This window comes from Somniosus microcephalus, chromosome 4 (assembly GCF_052327205.1).
Source record: "Somniosus microcephalus isolate GS21.2 chromosome 4, FLI_Smic_1.0, whole genome shotgun sequence".
Classification (NCBI taxonomy): Eukaryota; Metazoa; Chordata; class Chondrichthyes; order Squaliformes; family Somniosidae; genus Somniosus; species Somniosus microcephalus.
This window is the reverse complement of record NC_140990.1, coordinates 184636348-184650697: the sequence shown is the minus strand read 5'-3', so window position 1 is coordinate 184650697 and position 14350 is coordinate 184636348. Positions and strand designations below refer to the sequence as shown.

General features: G+C 44.8%; 1 protein-coding gene across 3 annotated transcripts in view; it reads left to right on the top strand.

Annotated features, from left to right (window-relative positions):
* The window catches only part of LOC147120067 (ras-associated and pleckstrin homology domains-containing protein 1-like), a 287386-nt gene that overhangs the window by 254417 nt on the left and 18619 nt on the right, over window positions 1-14350 (top strand). For all 3 annotated transcript variants that reach the window (XM_085985600.1, XM_085985599.1, XM_085985598.1), the window contains one exon: window positions 6749-6903. In XM_085985600.1, coding sequence (XP_085841726.1) covers window positions 6749-6903 — 155 coding nt within the window. The remainder of the gene's footprint in view (window positions 1-6748; window positions 6904-14350) is intronic.

Below are 14350 nucleotides of genomic sequence, written 5' to 3'. Positions count from 1 at the left end.
TTGTCCCTGCAACCTGGCGCCGCCGCATCTTCGACGCGCTCCACAGGCTCTCCCATCCGGGTTCCTGCGCATCCGTTAAACTCCTCTCCCAGCGCTTCATCTGGCGCGGCCTCAGCAAAGATGTTCGGACTTGGGCCAACTCCTGCCTCGCCTGCCAACGGGCTAAGGTGCAGCTGCACACACAAGCACCCCTGGGAGACTTCGAGGTACCCAGCCGCCGCTTCGACCACGTACACGTCGACATCGTCGGTCCTCTGCTGCCATCGCAAGGCCAAACTTCTCTTCTCACGATGGTCGACCGCTACACACGCTGGCCTGAGGCAGTGCCGCTGACCTCCACCACCACAGCCGACATCGCCAGGGCGTTCGTTAACACCTGGGTCGCGAGGTTCGGCGTACCGGCCGACATAACCTCTGACAGAGGCGCCCAGTTCACCTCCGAACTCTGGACGGCCACAGCACGCAACCTCGGGGTGACGCTCCACCGAACCACGGCGTACCACCCGCAGGCCAATGGGCTGTGTGAACGCTTCCACAGGTCACTCAAGGCCTCACTTCGCGCCAGCCTGCAGGACAGTACCTGGACTGACCGCCTACCGTGGGTGCTACTAGGCCTACGTACTGCGTTCAAGGAAGACCTCCAGTCCTCAGCAGCGGAGTTAGTCTACGGACAACTGCTGCGCGTACCAGGCGAATTCCTTCCGGAGGCTACCACGCCTTGGTCGGCCGAACAGCAGCGGCTCAACTTTTTCTCTTCCACTCAACAGTTCGCCCCACTTCCGGTCAACCGACACGGCGAACTCGCACCTTAAGTCCCGCCAAACTTACAGCAGGCACGCTTCGTCTTCGTGCGACACGACGCACACCGCGGACCCCTGCGACCCCCGTACGACGGACCGTACGAGGTACTACAAACCGGGGACAAGGTCTTCAAGCTGTGACTCGGCGACAGGGTCAAAACGGTCTCCATCAACCGACTCAAACCAGCACACACAGAACCAGGGGAACAGGTCCCCATGGCCCGACCTCCAACTAGAGGCCGTCCCGCCAGCAAGCTAGCACAGCCGGCGGCGAACCGCCCGGCCCTACCAACTAGACCGGCGGCCACTCCGAGCCGCTCCGGCAGAACCATTAGACCACCGTCACGACTCGTCTACTCCTCCTAAGTGGATTCTGGGGGGAGCTCTGTGGCGACATGCCACCATTGGACATAATCCGCTCACGGCGGCATGGACAGTTTACGCAGGTGCACTGCCGGCAGCAGCCGCCCCCAGCCGTGGGCCCTTTCCTCCGGCAGCTTGTTTCCCGTAGGGACAGGCTGCCGGGAGCACTTCCTGTCTGGGGAGTATTTGAGTGGTTGCGCGGGCTTTTTAAGCACTTGTTTTGCCATGATGTAAATTAAAGCAGTTGTGTTCCATCAACTCTGGTCTCGACTCCCACATTTGCCGCGGTATCTCAACAGGTTCCCCTTTATCTACCCTGCTAGTTACATCCTCAAAAAAACGAATAGATTTGTTAAACACGATTTCCCTTTCATACAACCATGTTGACTCTGCCTAATCGTATTATGATTTTCTAAGTGCCCTGTTGCCACTTCCCTTAATATTGGAATCCAGCATTTCACCAAGAGTCAGCCAATTCGGAGAGGAGGGGAGAAAATTGGGAGGAAAAATATTTTTAAAAGTCACTATTGTCCGCAGATGTTTGGGGTGGGTGTTCATGCTTACATAGACTAAAACCAGATTACACACACAAGTTTGTTTCAGTGGTCTTCTGGATACAGCTCTGATTTAAAATGTTCGAGTTCCACAAATCTAAGGGCTCTACTGAGACCTGGAAGGTTGCTCATGTTGAGCCAATGTTCAAAAATGGAGTGAGCATGAACCGATAATTATAGATTGGATAGTATGACATCTGTAGTTGGGGAAAATTCTGTACTAGATACTTGCTGCTACTAGATACTGTTGATCATTTAAAGAGAGATATTCAATAGATATAAGTGCTTGAACTTTCAAAAGATATTTGATGAGGTTTCCCAATTGAGGCTATTGAGGAAGATAGGTCATGGTCCATGAGAACATAAGAATTAGGAGCAGGAATAGGCCATACGGCCCCTCAAGCCTGCTCCGCCATTCAGTAAGATCATGGCTGATCTTCGACCTCAACTCCACTTTCCTGTCCTATCCGCATCGTAGAGAATTCCAAAGACACTCAACTGTCTGAGTGAAGAAAATCCTCCTCATCTCAGTCTTAATAGGCCAGCCACTTATCCTGAGACTATGCCCCTCTCGTTCTAGACTCTCCAGCCAGAGGAAACAATCTCAGCATCTATCCTGTCAATCACCTTCAGAATCTTATGTTTCAATGAGATCACCTCTTATTCTTCTAAACTCCAGAGAGTATAGACCCAATCTACTCAACCTCTCCTCTTAGGACAACCCCCTCATCCCAGGGATCAATCTATTGAACCTTTGTTGCATCGCCTCTAAGGTAAGTATATCCTTCCTTAAATAAGGAGACCAAAACTGTGCACAATTCTCCAGGTGTGGTCTCACCAGAACCCTGTACAATTGTAGCAAGACTTCCTTACTCTTGTACTCCAACCCTCTAGCAATAAAGGCCAACATGCCATTAGCCTTCCTAATTGCTTGCTGTACCTGCATGCTAGTTCTGTGTTTCTTGTACTAGGTCTGAACACCAACATTTAATAGTTTCTCACCATTTAAAATATATTCTGTTTTTCTATTCTTCCTACCAAAGTGAATAACCTCACATTTCCCCACATTATAACTCCATCTGCCACCTTATTTCCCCACTCACTTAACCTGTCTACAGTATACCCCTTTGCAGGCTCTTTGCGTCCTCCTCACATCTTACTTTTCCACTGAGCTTTGTATTGTCATAAAACTTGGATTACATTGCACTTGGTCCCTTCATCTAAGTCATTAATATAGATTGTAAATAGCTGAGGCCCAAGCACTGATCCTTACAGCATCCCACTAGTTACTACCTGCCAATCTGAAAATGACCCATTTATCCCTACTCTCCTGTCTGTTAACCAATCCTTTATCCATGCTAATACCTTACCCCCAACCCTATGTGCCCTTATCTTGCTCAACAACCTTTTATGTGGCACCTTATTGCATGCCTTTTGGAAATCCAAATATACTACATCCACTGGTTCCCCTTTTATCTACCCTGCTAGTTAAATCTTCAAAAAACTCAAATAAATTTGTCAAACACGATTTCCCTTCCATAAAACCATGTTGACTCTGCCTAATCGTATTATGATTTTCTAAGTACCCTGTTAACACTTCCTTAATAATGGATTCCAGCATTTTCCTGATGACTGATGTCAGGCTAACTGGCCTGTAGTTCCCGGTTTTCTCTCCTTTCTTGAATAGCGGGGTTACATTTGCTACCTTCCAATCCTCTGGGACTTTCCTGAATCTAGGAAATTTTGGAAGATCACAACCAATGCATCCACTATCTCTGCAGCCACCTCTTTTAGAACCCAAGGATGTAGGCCATCAGGTCCAGGGGATTTGTCGGCTTTTAGTCCCATTAGTTTCTCAGGTACTTTTTCTGTACTGATTATTTTAAGTTCCTCGCTCTCATTTGCCCCTTTGTGCCCCACCATTTTTAGTATACTTTTTGTGTCTTCTACTGTGAAGACAGTTACAAAATATTTGTTTAAAGCTTCTGCCATTTCCTTGTTCCCTAATATAATTTCTCCTGTCTCAGCCTCTAATGGACCAACGCTTACTTTTGCTACTTTTCTTTTTTACATACTTGTAGAAGCTCATGCAATCTGTTTTTATATTTCTTGCTAATTTACACTCATTCTATTTTTTCCCTTTTTATCAATTTTTTGGTCATCCTTTGCTGATTTCTAAAACGTTCCCAATCCTCAGGCTTACTACTATTCTTTGTAACATTATAAGCCTCCTCTTGTAATCTCATACTATCCTTAACTTCTTTAGTTGGCCAGGGATGGCTCACTTTTCCCGTGGAGTTTTTATTTCTCAATGGAATGTATATTCGTTGAGAATTTTGGAATATTTCTTTAAATGATTACCACTGCTTATCTACTGTCATACCTTTTAATCTAATTTCCCAATCTATTGTAGCCAACTCGCCCCTCAGACCTATGTAATTGGCTTCATTTAGTGTCGGACTTAGAATTTCACATTGAGTTTGAAAGTGACATTCTTATCATATTATGATCATTCTTTCCAAGAGGATCCTTTACTATAAGATTACTAATTAACCCTGTCTCATTACAAAAAACAAAATCTAAAATAGCCTGTTCCCTGGTTGGTTCCATGACGTATAGTTCTAGGAAACTGTCTTGAATACATTCCATGAACATGTCCTCCAGACTACCCATGCCAATTTGATTTGCCCAATCTATATGCAGATTATTGTATTAACTTTGTTAGAAGCTCCTATTATTTCTTGATTAATACTCTGTCCAATGGTATAGCTACTGTTAGCGGGCCTATAAACTACTCCCACCACTGTTTTCTGCCCCTTGTTATTTCTTATCACCACCCATACTGATTCTACTTCCTGATCTGCCCTACGTCCAATGTACTCTTTCATTATTTTTTTGGGTGCGCGGCCCCTTTAAGGGGCTGCACGACCCATTCAAACTACTGCGCATGCACGGTTTTTCCCATTTAAAAGCCGGTGAGCTGGCTTCTCAGGAGCTCCAGAGCAGCTGCACAGCTTAAAGGGAACATTGGTCATGGTATTACTGGTAAATAGATGGCAAATTGGCTAAGCAGTAGAAGGCAGCCATTGATGAACAGAAAAGGCTCTTGGGAGGTGGCAACCAGTGGAACTCCACAAACTTCTTTTTTGCGCCTTTTTTTTGTTTACACTTTTATAAATGATATGGAGATGGGCACTACCAGTAACAATGCTGTAAAATTTGCTCATGACATCAAGCCATGTGGTCAGTTGTCCAGTGCAGACAGAGAGCATATTCAGATAGATCTGGCGCCAAGTGATGAGAAATTAAAATGAATGTGGAGAAGTGTATGGTAATGCATGTTGGTACCAAGTGTGTATATACCATAGATGGGTGTCTATTGAGAAGTGAAAAAGGATAAAGATTTGGGTGTCCATCATGCATTGGAAGTATCTGCTCAGTGAGACGGCGGTTATTAACCAGGTAAATTAAGTCTCAAAATGCATCCTTGACATTTGATTACAAATCAGAACAGGTTAATGAAGCTGAATAATTTGGCAGGACGTGGGACTGAGTGCTGTATGGACAGATATGGGCTGAGTTGATTAAATGGCTTATGGAATATTTGCTATTCTGTATATGGAAAGTATTTGGAGGGAATTCCTTTTTTAAAAACTTGGTTTAAATCGCCTTCCTTGTGAATTTTGAATTGGGTGGAGTGAGGGCCATGACGGTGCTTTTGTGCATAGTAAATTGGAGGGAAGGTATTCAATATAATAGTACAGTTACATTGGAGAGAAGAGTTTCGATGTAGTGTTTGTACAATTACATTGGAGAGAAGGGGTTTGATGTAGTGCTTGTACGGGTGCATTAGAGAGAAGGATTTTGATGTGTTCATGTGGGTACGCTGGAGTGAAGGGGCTGGATGTAGTGTGTGTCCAACTTTTTCCCTGTACCATGGTTTGTTCTTGTGGAAGTTTCCCTGAGGTGGGGAGAACAGGGAAGTAGAAGGAAATGAGAGAAAAGACGCTGCCATGGTTGAGATAGTCAGAGCTGCTCATAAACTTTCCTGCAACAATATTTGCTTTACAAAGTCGGGAAGAAATGGGAATTCGGTAAACCTTTATTTCTGCCGATTTAGTTTCAAGTGCTTTGAAACTTTCAGTAGTGTTTAAAGTGGATTTTAATGCTGAAAGGAAATATCAAAGCGTTTGCACCCAAATCTGACAAACAACGTTTACCGAATGCCCATCAAGATGTCCAGTAGAAAATGAGATTTCTCATGAAGATTTCACAGCGTGAAGTTAAAGTTAACAAAATACGTAGCATGTCTTTCAACACCTGAAAAAAAGACTTGCAATTATAGAACACCTTTCACGACCTCCGGACAACCCAAAGAGCTGTAAAGCCAATGAAGTACTTTAGAAATGTAGTCACTGTTGTGCTGTAGGAAACGTGGCAACCAAATTGCGCACAGCAAGCTCCCACAAACAGCAATGTGATAATGACCAGATAATCTGTTTTTGTGATGTTGATTGAAAGATAAATATTGGCCAGGACACCGGGGAGAACTCCCCTGCTCCTCTTCGAAAAACTGCCGTGGGATCTTTTACGTCCACCTGAGAGGGCAGACAGGACCTCGGTTTAACGTCTCATCCGAAAGGCACCTCTGACAGTGCAGCACTCCCTCAGTACTACACTGAAGTGTCAGCCTAGATTTTTGTGCTCAAGTCTCTGAAGTGGGACTTGAACCCACAACCTTCTGACTCAGGCAAGAGTGCCAACAACTGAGCCATAACTGAAAAGGTTAATGTTTGGGTGAAGGCCCTTTTTCGGAACTTGTAATCCAAAGGACCTTCATAAAATGTTAACCTCATGTTTCTTTCAGATGTCGACTGACCTGCTATGTTTTTGCAGTATTTTGTTTTTAATGCCAGATTTTTAGCATATGTAGTATTTTACTTAAAATCTCAAGTGTTTTGCACACTAGGAACTCAATAGACTTGAATTTTGATGCATGGGAGTCACCTCCATTTTGCTTTCTTTGCGCAGAATCCCACTCAAACCATTCGAACCAGTCAGACAGCGGTGTTTCTGACTTGCAGTCTACGGGTCATGTTCGTTCCCAGAGTATTGTCATCTCCATCTTCTCAGAGGCTTGGAAAAGGGGCACACAACTGGAGGAGCAGCAGCAGCAGCACTCCAAGGTAAGAGAAAGAAATCTTACCCTCTCTGCGTCACCTCCCATCCTACCAATGAGCCTGTCTGTATCATTCAGCACTGGGTTAGCAATCAAGTCTGCAGCAAAATGTTAACAAGTCGAGCATGTTCCACTACCGTGATTTGAAGCTTGAGGAATTTGGTGACTTGACCATTATGTCGCTGTAACCTTGGTGCTAAACTCAAATGGCAGCTTTTCCTTTAGAATCTTATCCCTCAGAACTTTGCCCTTTGGTCAGGGGGGCAGGGTAGTCTGATCAGGGCACAGTTCTACAGATACCATCAGAGCTGCTACTTAGCTGACTTACATAGAAACATTGAAGATAGGAGCAGGAGTAGGCCATTCGGCCCCTCGAGCCTGCTCCGCCATTCATTGCGATCATGGCTGATCATCCAAATTCAGTACCCGGTCCCTGCTTTCTCCCCATACCCCTTGATCCCTTTAGCCTTAAGAAATAAATCCCACTCCTTCTTGAAGTGGCCCTAGAAATAGTAGATGCGTTGCTGGTCATCTTCCAGAACTCGATAGACTCTGGAACAGTACCCATGGATTGGAGGGTAGCTAATGTTACCCCACTATTCAAAAAAGGTGGTAGAGAAAAAGCGGGGAATTATAGACCGGTAAGCCTGACATCGGTAGTGGGGAAAATGCTAGAGTCCATTATAAAAGATGTAATAGCAGAGCACTTGGAAAGCAGTGACAGGATCGGACAAAGTCAACATGGATTTACAAAAGGTAAATCATGCTTGACTACTGGAATTTTTTGAGGATGTAACTGGTAAAATAGATAAGGGAGAACCAGTGGATGTGGTGTATTTGGACTTTCAGAAGGCTTTCGATAAAGTCCCGCATAAGAGATTAGCGTGCAAAATTAAGGCACATGGGATTGGGGACAAAGTATTGACTTGGATAGAGAACTGGTTGGCGGACAGAAAGTAGAGTGTTGGAATAAACCGGTCTTTTTCCGAGTGGTAGGCAGTGACTAGTGGGGCACCGCAAGGATCGGTCCTAGGACCCCAGCGGTTCACAATATATATTAATGATCTGGACGAGGGAATTGGATGTAATATCTCCAAATTTGCAGACGACACAAAGCTGGGTGCGAGGGTATGCTGTGAGGAGGATGTCGTGAAACTCCAGTACGGATTGGGCAGAAACATGGCAAATGCACTATAATGTGGATAAATGTGAGGTTATCCACTTTGGTGGCAAAAACAGGAAGGCAGATTATTTTTTGAATGGCAATAGATTGGGGGAAGGGGAAGTGCAACGAGACCTGGGTGTCCTTGTGCACCAGTCGCTGAAGGTAAGCATGCAGGTGCAGCAGGCGGTTAAGAAGGCAAATGGTATGATGGCCTTCGTAGCAAGAGGGTTCGAGTACAGGAACAAGGATGTCTTGCTTCAGTTGTACAGGGCCTTGGTGAGACCGCATCTTGAGTATTGTGTGCAGTTTTGGTCGCCTTATCTGAGGAAGGACATTCTTTCCATGGAAGGAGTGCAGCGAAGATTCACCAGGCTGATACCTGGGATGGCAGAAATGACGTATGAGGAGAGATTGTGTCGATCGGGCTTATACTCACTGGAGTTTAGAAGATTAAGAGGGGATCTCATCGAAACCTATAAAATTCTGTCTGGCCTGGACAGACTAGATGTAGGAAGGATGTTTCTGATGGCCGGGGAGTCCAGAACCAGGGGTCATAGTCTAAGGATAAGGGGTAGGCCATTTAGGACCGAAATGAGGAGGAATTTCTTCACCCAGAGAGTGGTGAACCTGTGGAATTCTCTGCAACAGAGGGCGGTGGAGGCCAGTTCATTAAATATATTCAAGAAGGAGTTGGATATATTTCTTAAGGCTAAAGGGATATGGGGAGAAGGCAGGGACAGGGTACTGAATTTGGATAATCAGCCATGATCTCATTGAATGGCGGAGCAGGCTCGAAGGGCCGAATGGCCTACTCCTGCTCCTATCTTCTATGGTTCTATGTTGAATATATTTTATGAATTGGCCTCTACTGCCTTCTGTGGTAGAGAATTCCACAGGTTCACCACTCTCTGGGTGAAGAAATTCCTCCTAATTTCTGTCCTAAATGGCATACCACTTATCCTTAGACTGTGACCCCTGGTTCTGGACTCAGCGATTTGGTGCACAAGGACACCCAGGTCTCGTTGCACTTCCCCTTCTCCCAATCTATTGCCATTCAGATAATCTGCCTTCCTGTTTTTGCCACCAAAGTGGATAACCTCACATTTATCCACGTTATATTGCATCTGCCATGCTTCTGCCCAATCACCCAACCTGTCCAAATCATCCTGGAGTTTCTCGGCATCCTCCTCACAGCACACACGCCCACCCAGCTTTGTGTCGTCTGCAAATATTACATCTAGTTCCCTTGTCTAGATCATTAATATATATTGTGAATAGCTGGGGTCCAAGGACCCCGATCCCTGCCTGCCACTCGGAAAAAGACCCATTTATTCCAACTCTTTGCTTTCTGTCTGCCAACCAGTTCTCTATCCAAGTCAATACCTTGCCCCCAATCCCATGTGCCTTAACTTTACACGCTAATCTCTTATGCGGGACCTTATCGAAAGCCTTCTGAAAGTCCAAATACACCACATCCACTGGCTCTCCCTTACCTATTTTACTAGTTACATCCTCAAAAAATTCCAGTAAATTAGTCAAGCACGATTTACCTTTTGTAAATCCATGTTGACTTTGTCCAATCCTGTCACTGCTTTCCAAGTGCTCTGCTATTACATCTTTTATAATGGACTCTAGCATTTTCCCCACTACCGATGTCAGGCTTACCGGTCTGTAATTCCCCGTTTTCTCTCTACCACCATTTTTGAATAGTGGGGTAACATTAGCTACCCTCCAATCCATGGGTACTGTTCCAGTTTCCAGCGAATGTTGGAAGATGATCAGCAATGCATCTACTATTTCTAGGGCCACTTCCTTAAGTACCCTAGGATGTAGATTATCAGGCCCTGGGGATTTATCGGCCTTCAATCCCATCAATTTCCCTAACACCATTTCCCTACAAATACTGATTTCTTTCAGTTCCTCCCTTTCATCAGATCCTATGTTTCCCTTTTTTAATTAATCCCTTTGTCGAATCCTAAACTACTCCCAATCCTCAGGTTTACTGCTTTTTCTGGCCAATTTATATGTCCTCTCCTTGGATCTTATGCTATCCCTAATTTCCCTTGTTAGCCACGGTTGAGTCACCTTTTTTGTTTTATTTTTATGCCAAACTGGGATGAACAAATTCTGTCGTTCATCCATGCGGTCTTTGAATGTTTGCCATTGCCTGTCCCTTTGAGTGCCATTCCCCAATCAATCCTACCCAACTCGCGCCTCAGCCCATCGTAGTTTCCTTTATTTAAATTCAGGACCCTAGTCTCAGTCAACTACTTCATTCTCCATCTTAATGAAGAATTCGATCACATTATGATCGCTCCGACCCAAGGGGCCTCGTACAAAAAGATTGCTAATTAATCCTTTATCGTTACATAATACCCAGTCTAAGATGGCCTGATCTCTGGCTGGTTCCTCGACATATTGGTCCAGGAAACCATCCCGTAAACACTCCAGGAATTCCTCCTCCACAGTATTGTTACTAATTTGGTTAGCCCAATCTATATGTAGATTAAAGTCACCCATGATGACTGCTGTGCCCTTATTGCACGCTTCTCTAATTTCCCTTTTAATGCCATCCCCAACCTCCGCATTACTGTTTGGAGGTCTATATACCACTCCCACTAACGTTTTCTGCCCCTTGGTATTTCTCAGTTCTACCCATACAGATTCCACATCATCAGAGCTAATATCCTTCCTTACAATTGTGTTAATCTCTTTAACCAGCAATGCTACCCCACCTCCCTTTCCTTTTTGCCTACCTTTCCTGAATATTGAATACCCCTGGATGTTGAGATCCCAGCCTTGGCCACCCTGGAGCCACGTTTCCGTAATCCCAATCAACTCATATCCATTTACATCTATTTGCGCAGCTAATTCATCCACCTTATTACGAATGCTCCTCGCATTAAGACACAAAGCCTTCAGGCTTGTTTTTTTAATGCTCTTAGACCTATTAGAATTATTATTTACTGTGGCCATGTTTGATTTAAACCGTTGATTTCTCTGACTACCATGTGGTCAATTTGAATGGTGCAGATTAGGAAATTCCTCCCTCCATCTGTTCAAGCTCTTCTTTTCCTGTCCTGTCCTGATGGTTTCTGCCTGCAATAGATGAAACACTCCCCTCTGGTGGAAAATCTGTGAAAGGCTGACAATTTCATTGGTTTTTCAAAGAGCAGTTAGAATACTTCAGTGTCTTGGTTTCAGTTATTGTCAGTCAGGTGGACTGACTCTTGCCCAAATTATAGTAAGTGAAAGATATAACACCTAAAATATCCTATGCTTATCAAAGTTTTTCATGCTCCCCTAAGCATTACAAAGTTTTCAGTGTGGATTTGGATGGTAGTAAGGCTCTTGCAGTGCTTATTTTCTGCCTAGATGTATCACAGGTGATGCTTATACAATCCATTGATCAGCTCATAATTTGAGAGGAATGTTTTGGTATTGATCAGGATTTCTGTTGATTATTTTGCAATGACCCAGTGAGAATTAAATGTCCTTTCTCATTTTATGTTTTCTTGTATTTTGCTGTGGCACGCATTCAAAGAATAGGAGATTGGGATGACGAGAACGAAAATGCGTTTAGAAGCACCAGTCTTTACTAAAATTGTATTTAAATGTTTATTTGGTACTTTAGGTTCACATTAGCCGTAAAGCTCTGAGTATTGCTTCAGAGCCCCCTTGCCACAGTACAATATTGTTTGCTACTGTGCAACAGGCTTGACTTCCAAAAGGCATTTGATAAAGTTCCAGTTAAATTTAAATGGGATGGGGATTCAGAATAAACCCTGGGAATTAATAAGAAACTGGCTAAAAGGTAGAAAGCATTGGATACCTGTTAGAAGAGTTGTGTCACGGTGTGGAGAAGTCGAGTGGAGGAACCCTGGGGATCAGGGTTGAGACACCTATTTTGTTATGATAGTGATTTGGATTCAGACTCTCTGTGCAAATGACCAAATTCGCAGATGATACCAAATGGTTGAATCTGAGGAGGAAGCTCAAACTCAAAAAATGAATTGGACAAAATGTTAGTGGGTGGAACAATGTCAGATTAAATTTAATACTGACAAGTGTAAAGTGGAGACACTTCATAAATGTTGAAGTAGCTGAAAGAGCTCCAGGAGTCTGAGGAACAGGGGTAGGCCATTGAGCCTGTTCCGCATTCAATTAGACCATGGCTGATCTGTATCTTAACTCCATTTACCCACCTTGGATCCGTATTCCTTAATCGCCTTATCTAACAAAAATCTATCAATCTTATCTTATTTTGAAATTTCCAACGAACATAGCCTCAACAGCTTTTTGGGGGAGAGAGTTCCAGATTTCTACTACCCTTTGTGTGAAGAAGTGCTTCCTGACATCACCCCTGAACAGCCTATCTCTAATTTTAAGGTTATGCCCTCTTGTTCTGGACTTCCCCCACCAGAGGAAATAATTTCTATCTACCCAATCAAATCCTTTAATCATCTTAAACACATCAATTAGATCACCCCTTAATCTTCTACACTCAAGGGAATACAAGCCTAGTCTATGCAACCTGACTTCATAATTTAACCCTTTTAGCCCCGGTATCATTCTGGTGAATCTGCGCTGCTCCCCTCCAAGACCAATATATCCTTCCTGAGGTGTGGTGCCCAGAACTGGACGCAATACTCCAGATATGGTCTATGCAGAGCCATACAACTGTAGCATAACTTCCGTTCCATTGTATTCCAGCCCCCCTTGAGCTGAAGGCTAACATTCCATTATTTTTTGTCCACTAGTTTGTAGTGATTTCTGGACATGGACCCATAAATCTCTCTGCGCCTCCATAGTTCCTAGCTTCTCACCATTTATAAAATACTCTGATCTATCTTTCTTCGGTCCAAAGTGGAGACCCTCATACTTGTCCACATTGAACTCCATCTGCCAAAGTCCTGCCCACTCACTTAATCTATCATTTTCCTAAGTCTCTTATGTGGAACCTTATTGAATGCCTTCTGGAAGTCCATATAAATAACATCCAGACACTCCCTTATCTAGCACATTAGTGACCTCCTCAAAAATTCAACTAGGTTAGTTAGACATAACTTACCCTCTACAAATCCATGCTGGCTCTCACTGATCAGTTCATGTTTGTCCAAGTGCTCAGTCACACTGTCTCTAATAACAGATTATAGTAACTTCCCCAAAATTAGACTAATAGGTCTATAATTCCCCACCTTTCTTAAATAATGGAGTGACTGTGGTAAACCACTGTTATCGTTCACAACCGTTCACTATTGTTACACTGTTGTTATTACTGTTTACACTGTTGTTATCACTACACAAGGTTACCTCTTGCCACGCACGCTGTTATACCTAGGCATACCTCAGCTGACTCCGCCCATGGCTCCGCCTGCTTGCCCAGGTATAAAGGTGACCGCTTGGCTAGTATTCTTCCTTGTTGGAACCGATCACCCACGAGGGTGGGCTCTTGTTATTTAGCCAATAAAAACCTATAGTTACTATCTTAACTCGTCGCTTTTCATGGAATGAATTGATAGGTATATCAATTTTATTGGCTAAATTTTGAAATGACTGACCAGCCCCAGCAGCCGACTTGGCTGCGAGCCCTCCGACCGCCGTACCTGGATCTAAACCCACAAGCAGCGAATTCAGCCCTCGACTTCGATCACTGGCTGAGCTGCTTTGAATCCTACCTGGTAGCCTCCGGCGTGCCATCGGAAGCCGACAAACTAAGAGTTCTGACCGCCCAGGTGATCCCTAAAGTATTTGCACTCATCCGGGACCTTGATACATACGAGGAGGCCCTCGACCTGCTAAAAGAGCAGTACCGGAGCCCAGTAAATTCAATGTATGCCAGACATCTCCTAAGATCCCGCTCGCAACAGCCAGGAGAGTCTGTAGATGAATTTTTACGGGCGCTACAAACACTCGGCAGGGACTGTGACTTTAAAGCTGTATCGGCTGCACAACATGCTGAAGGAACTATCCGTGATGCCTTTGTGAAAGGCCTTCGGTCCGACTACTCACGGCAAAGACTGCTTGAATCAAAGGACCTCGACTTGAAAGCAGCTACAGCCCTCGCTCGCTCCCTGGAAGTGGCCCATCGGGACCTCGAGGCGTACTCCGGGTACAGTGCTGCGCGACCGTGGGACTCGGGCCCGACTCCGGCCGCAATACCCCTCGCACCGCCGCCCCTGGGACCTACTACGGCGTCGGTGTCCCGGAATCGATCGGGACCGCCACCCCCGGGACCTGCTGCGGCAGCGGAGCCCCGCGATCGGGCCGCCAGCTGCTATTTCTGTGG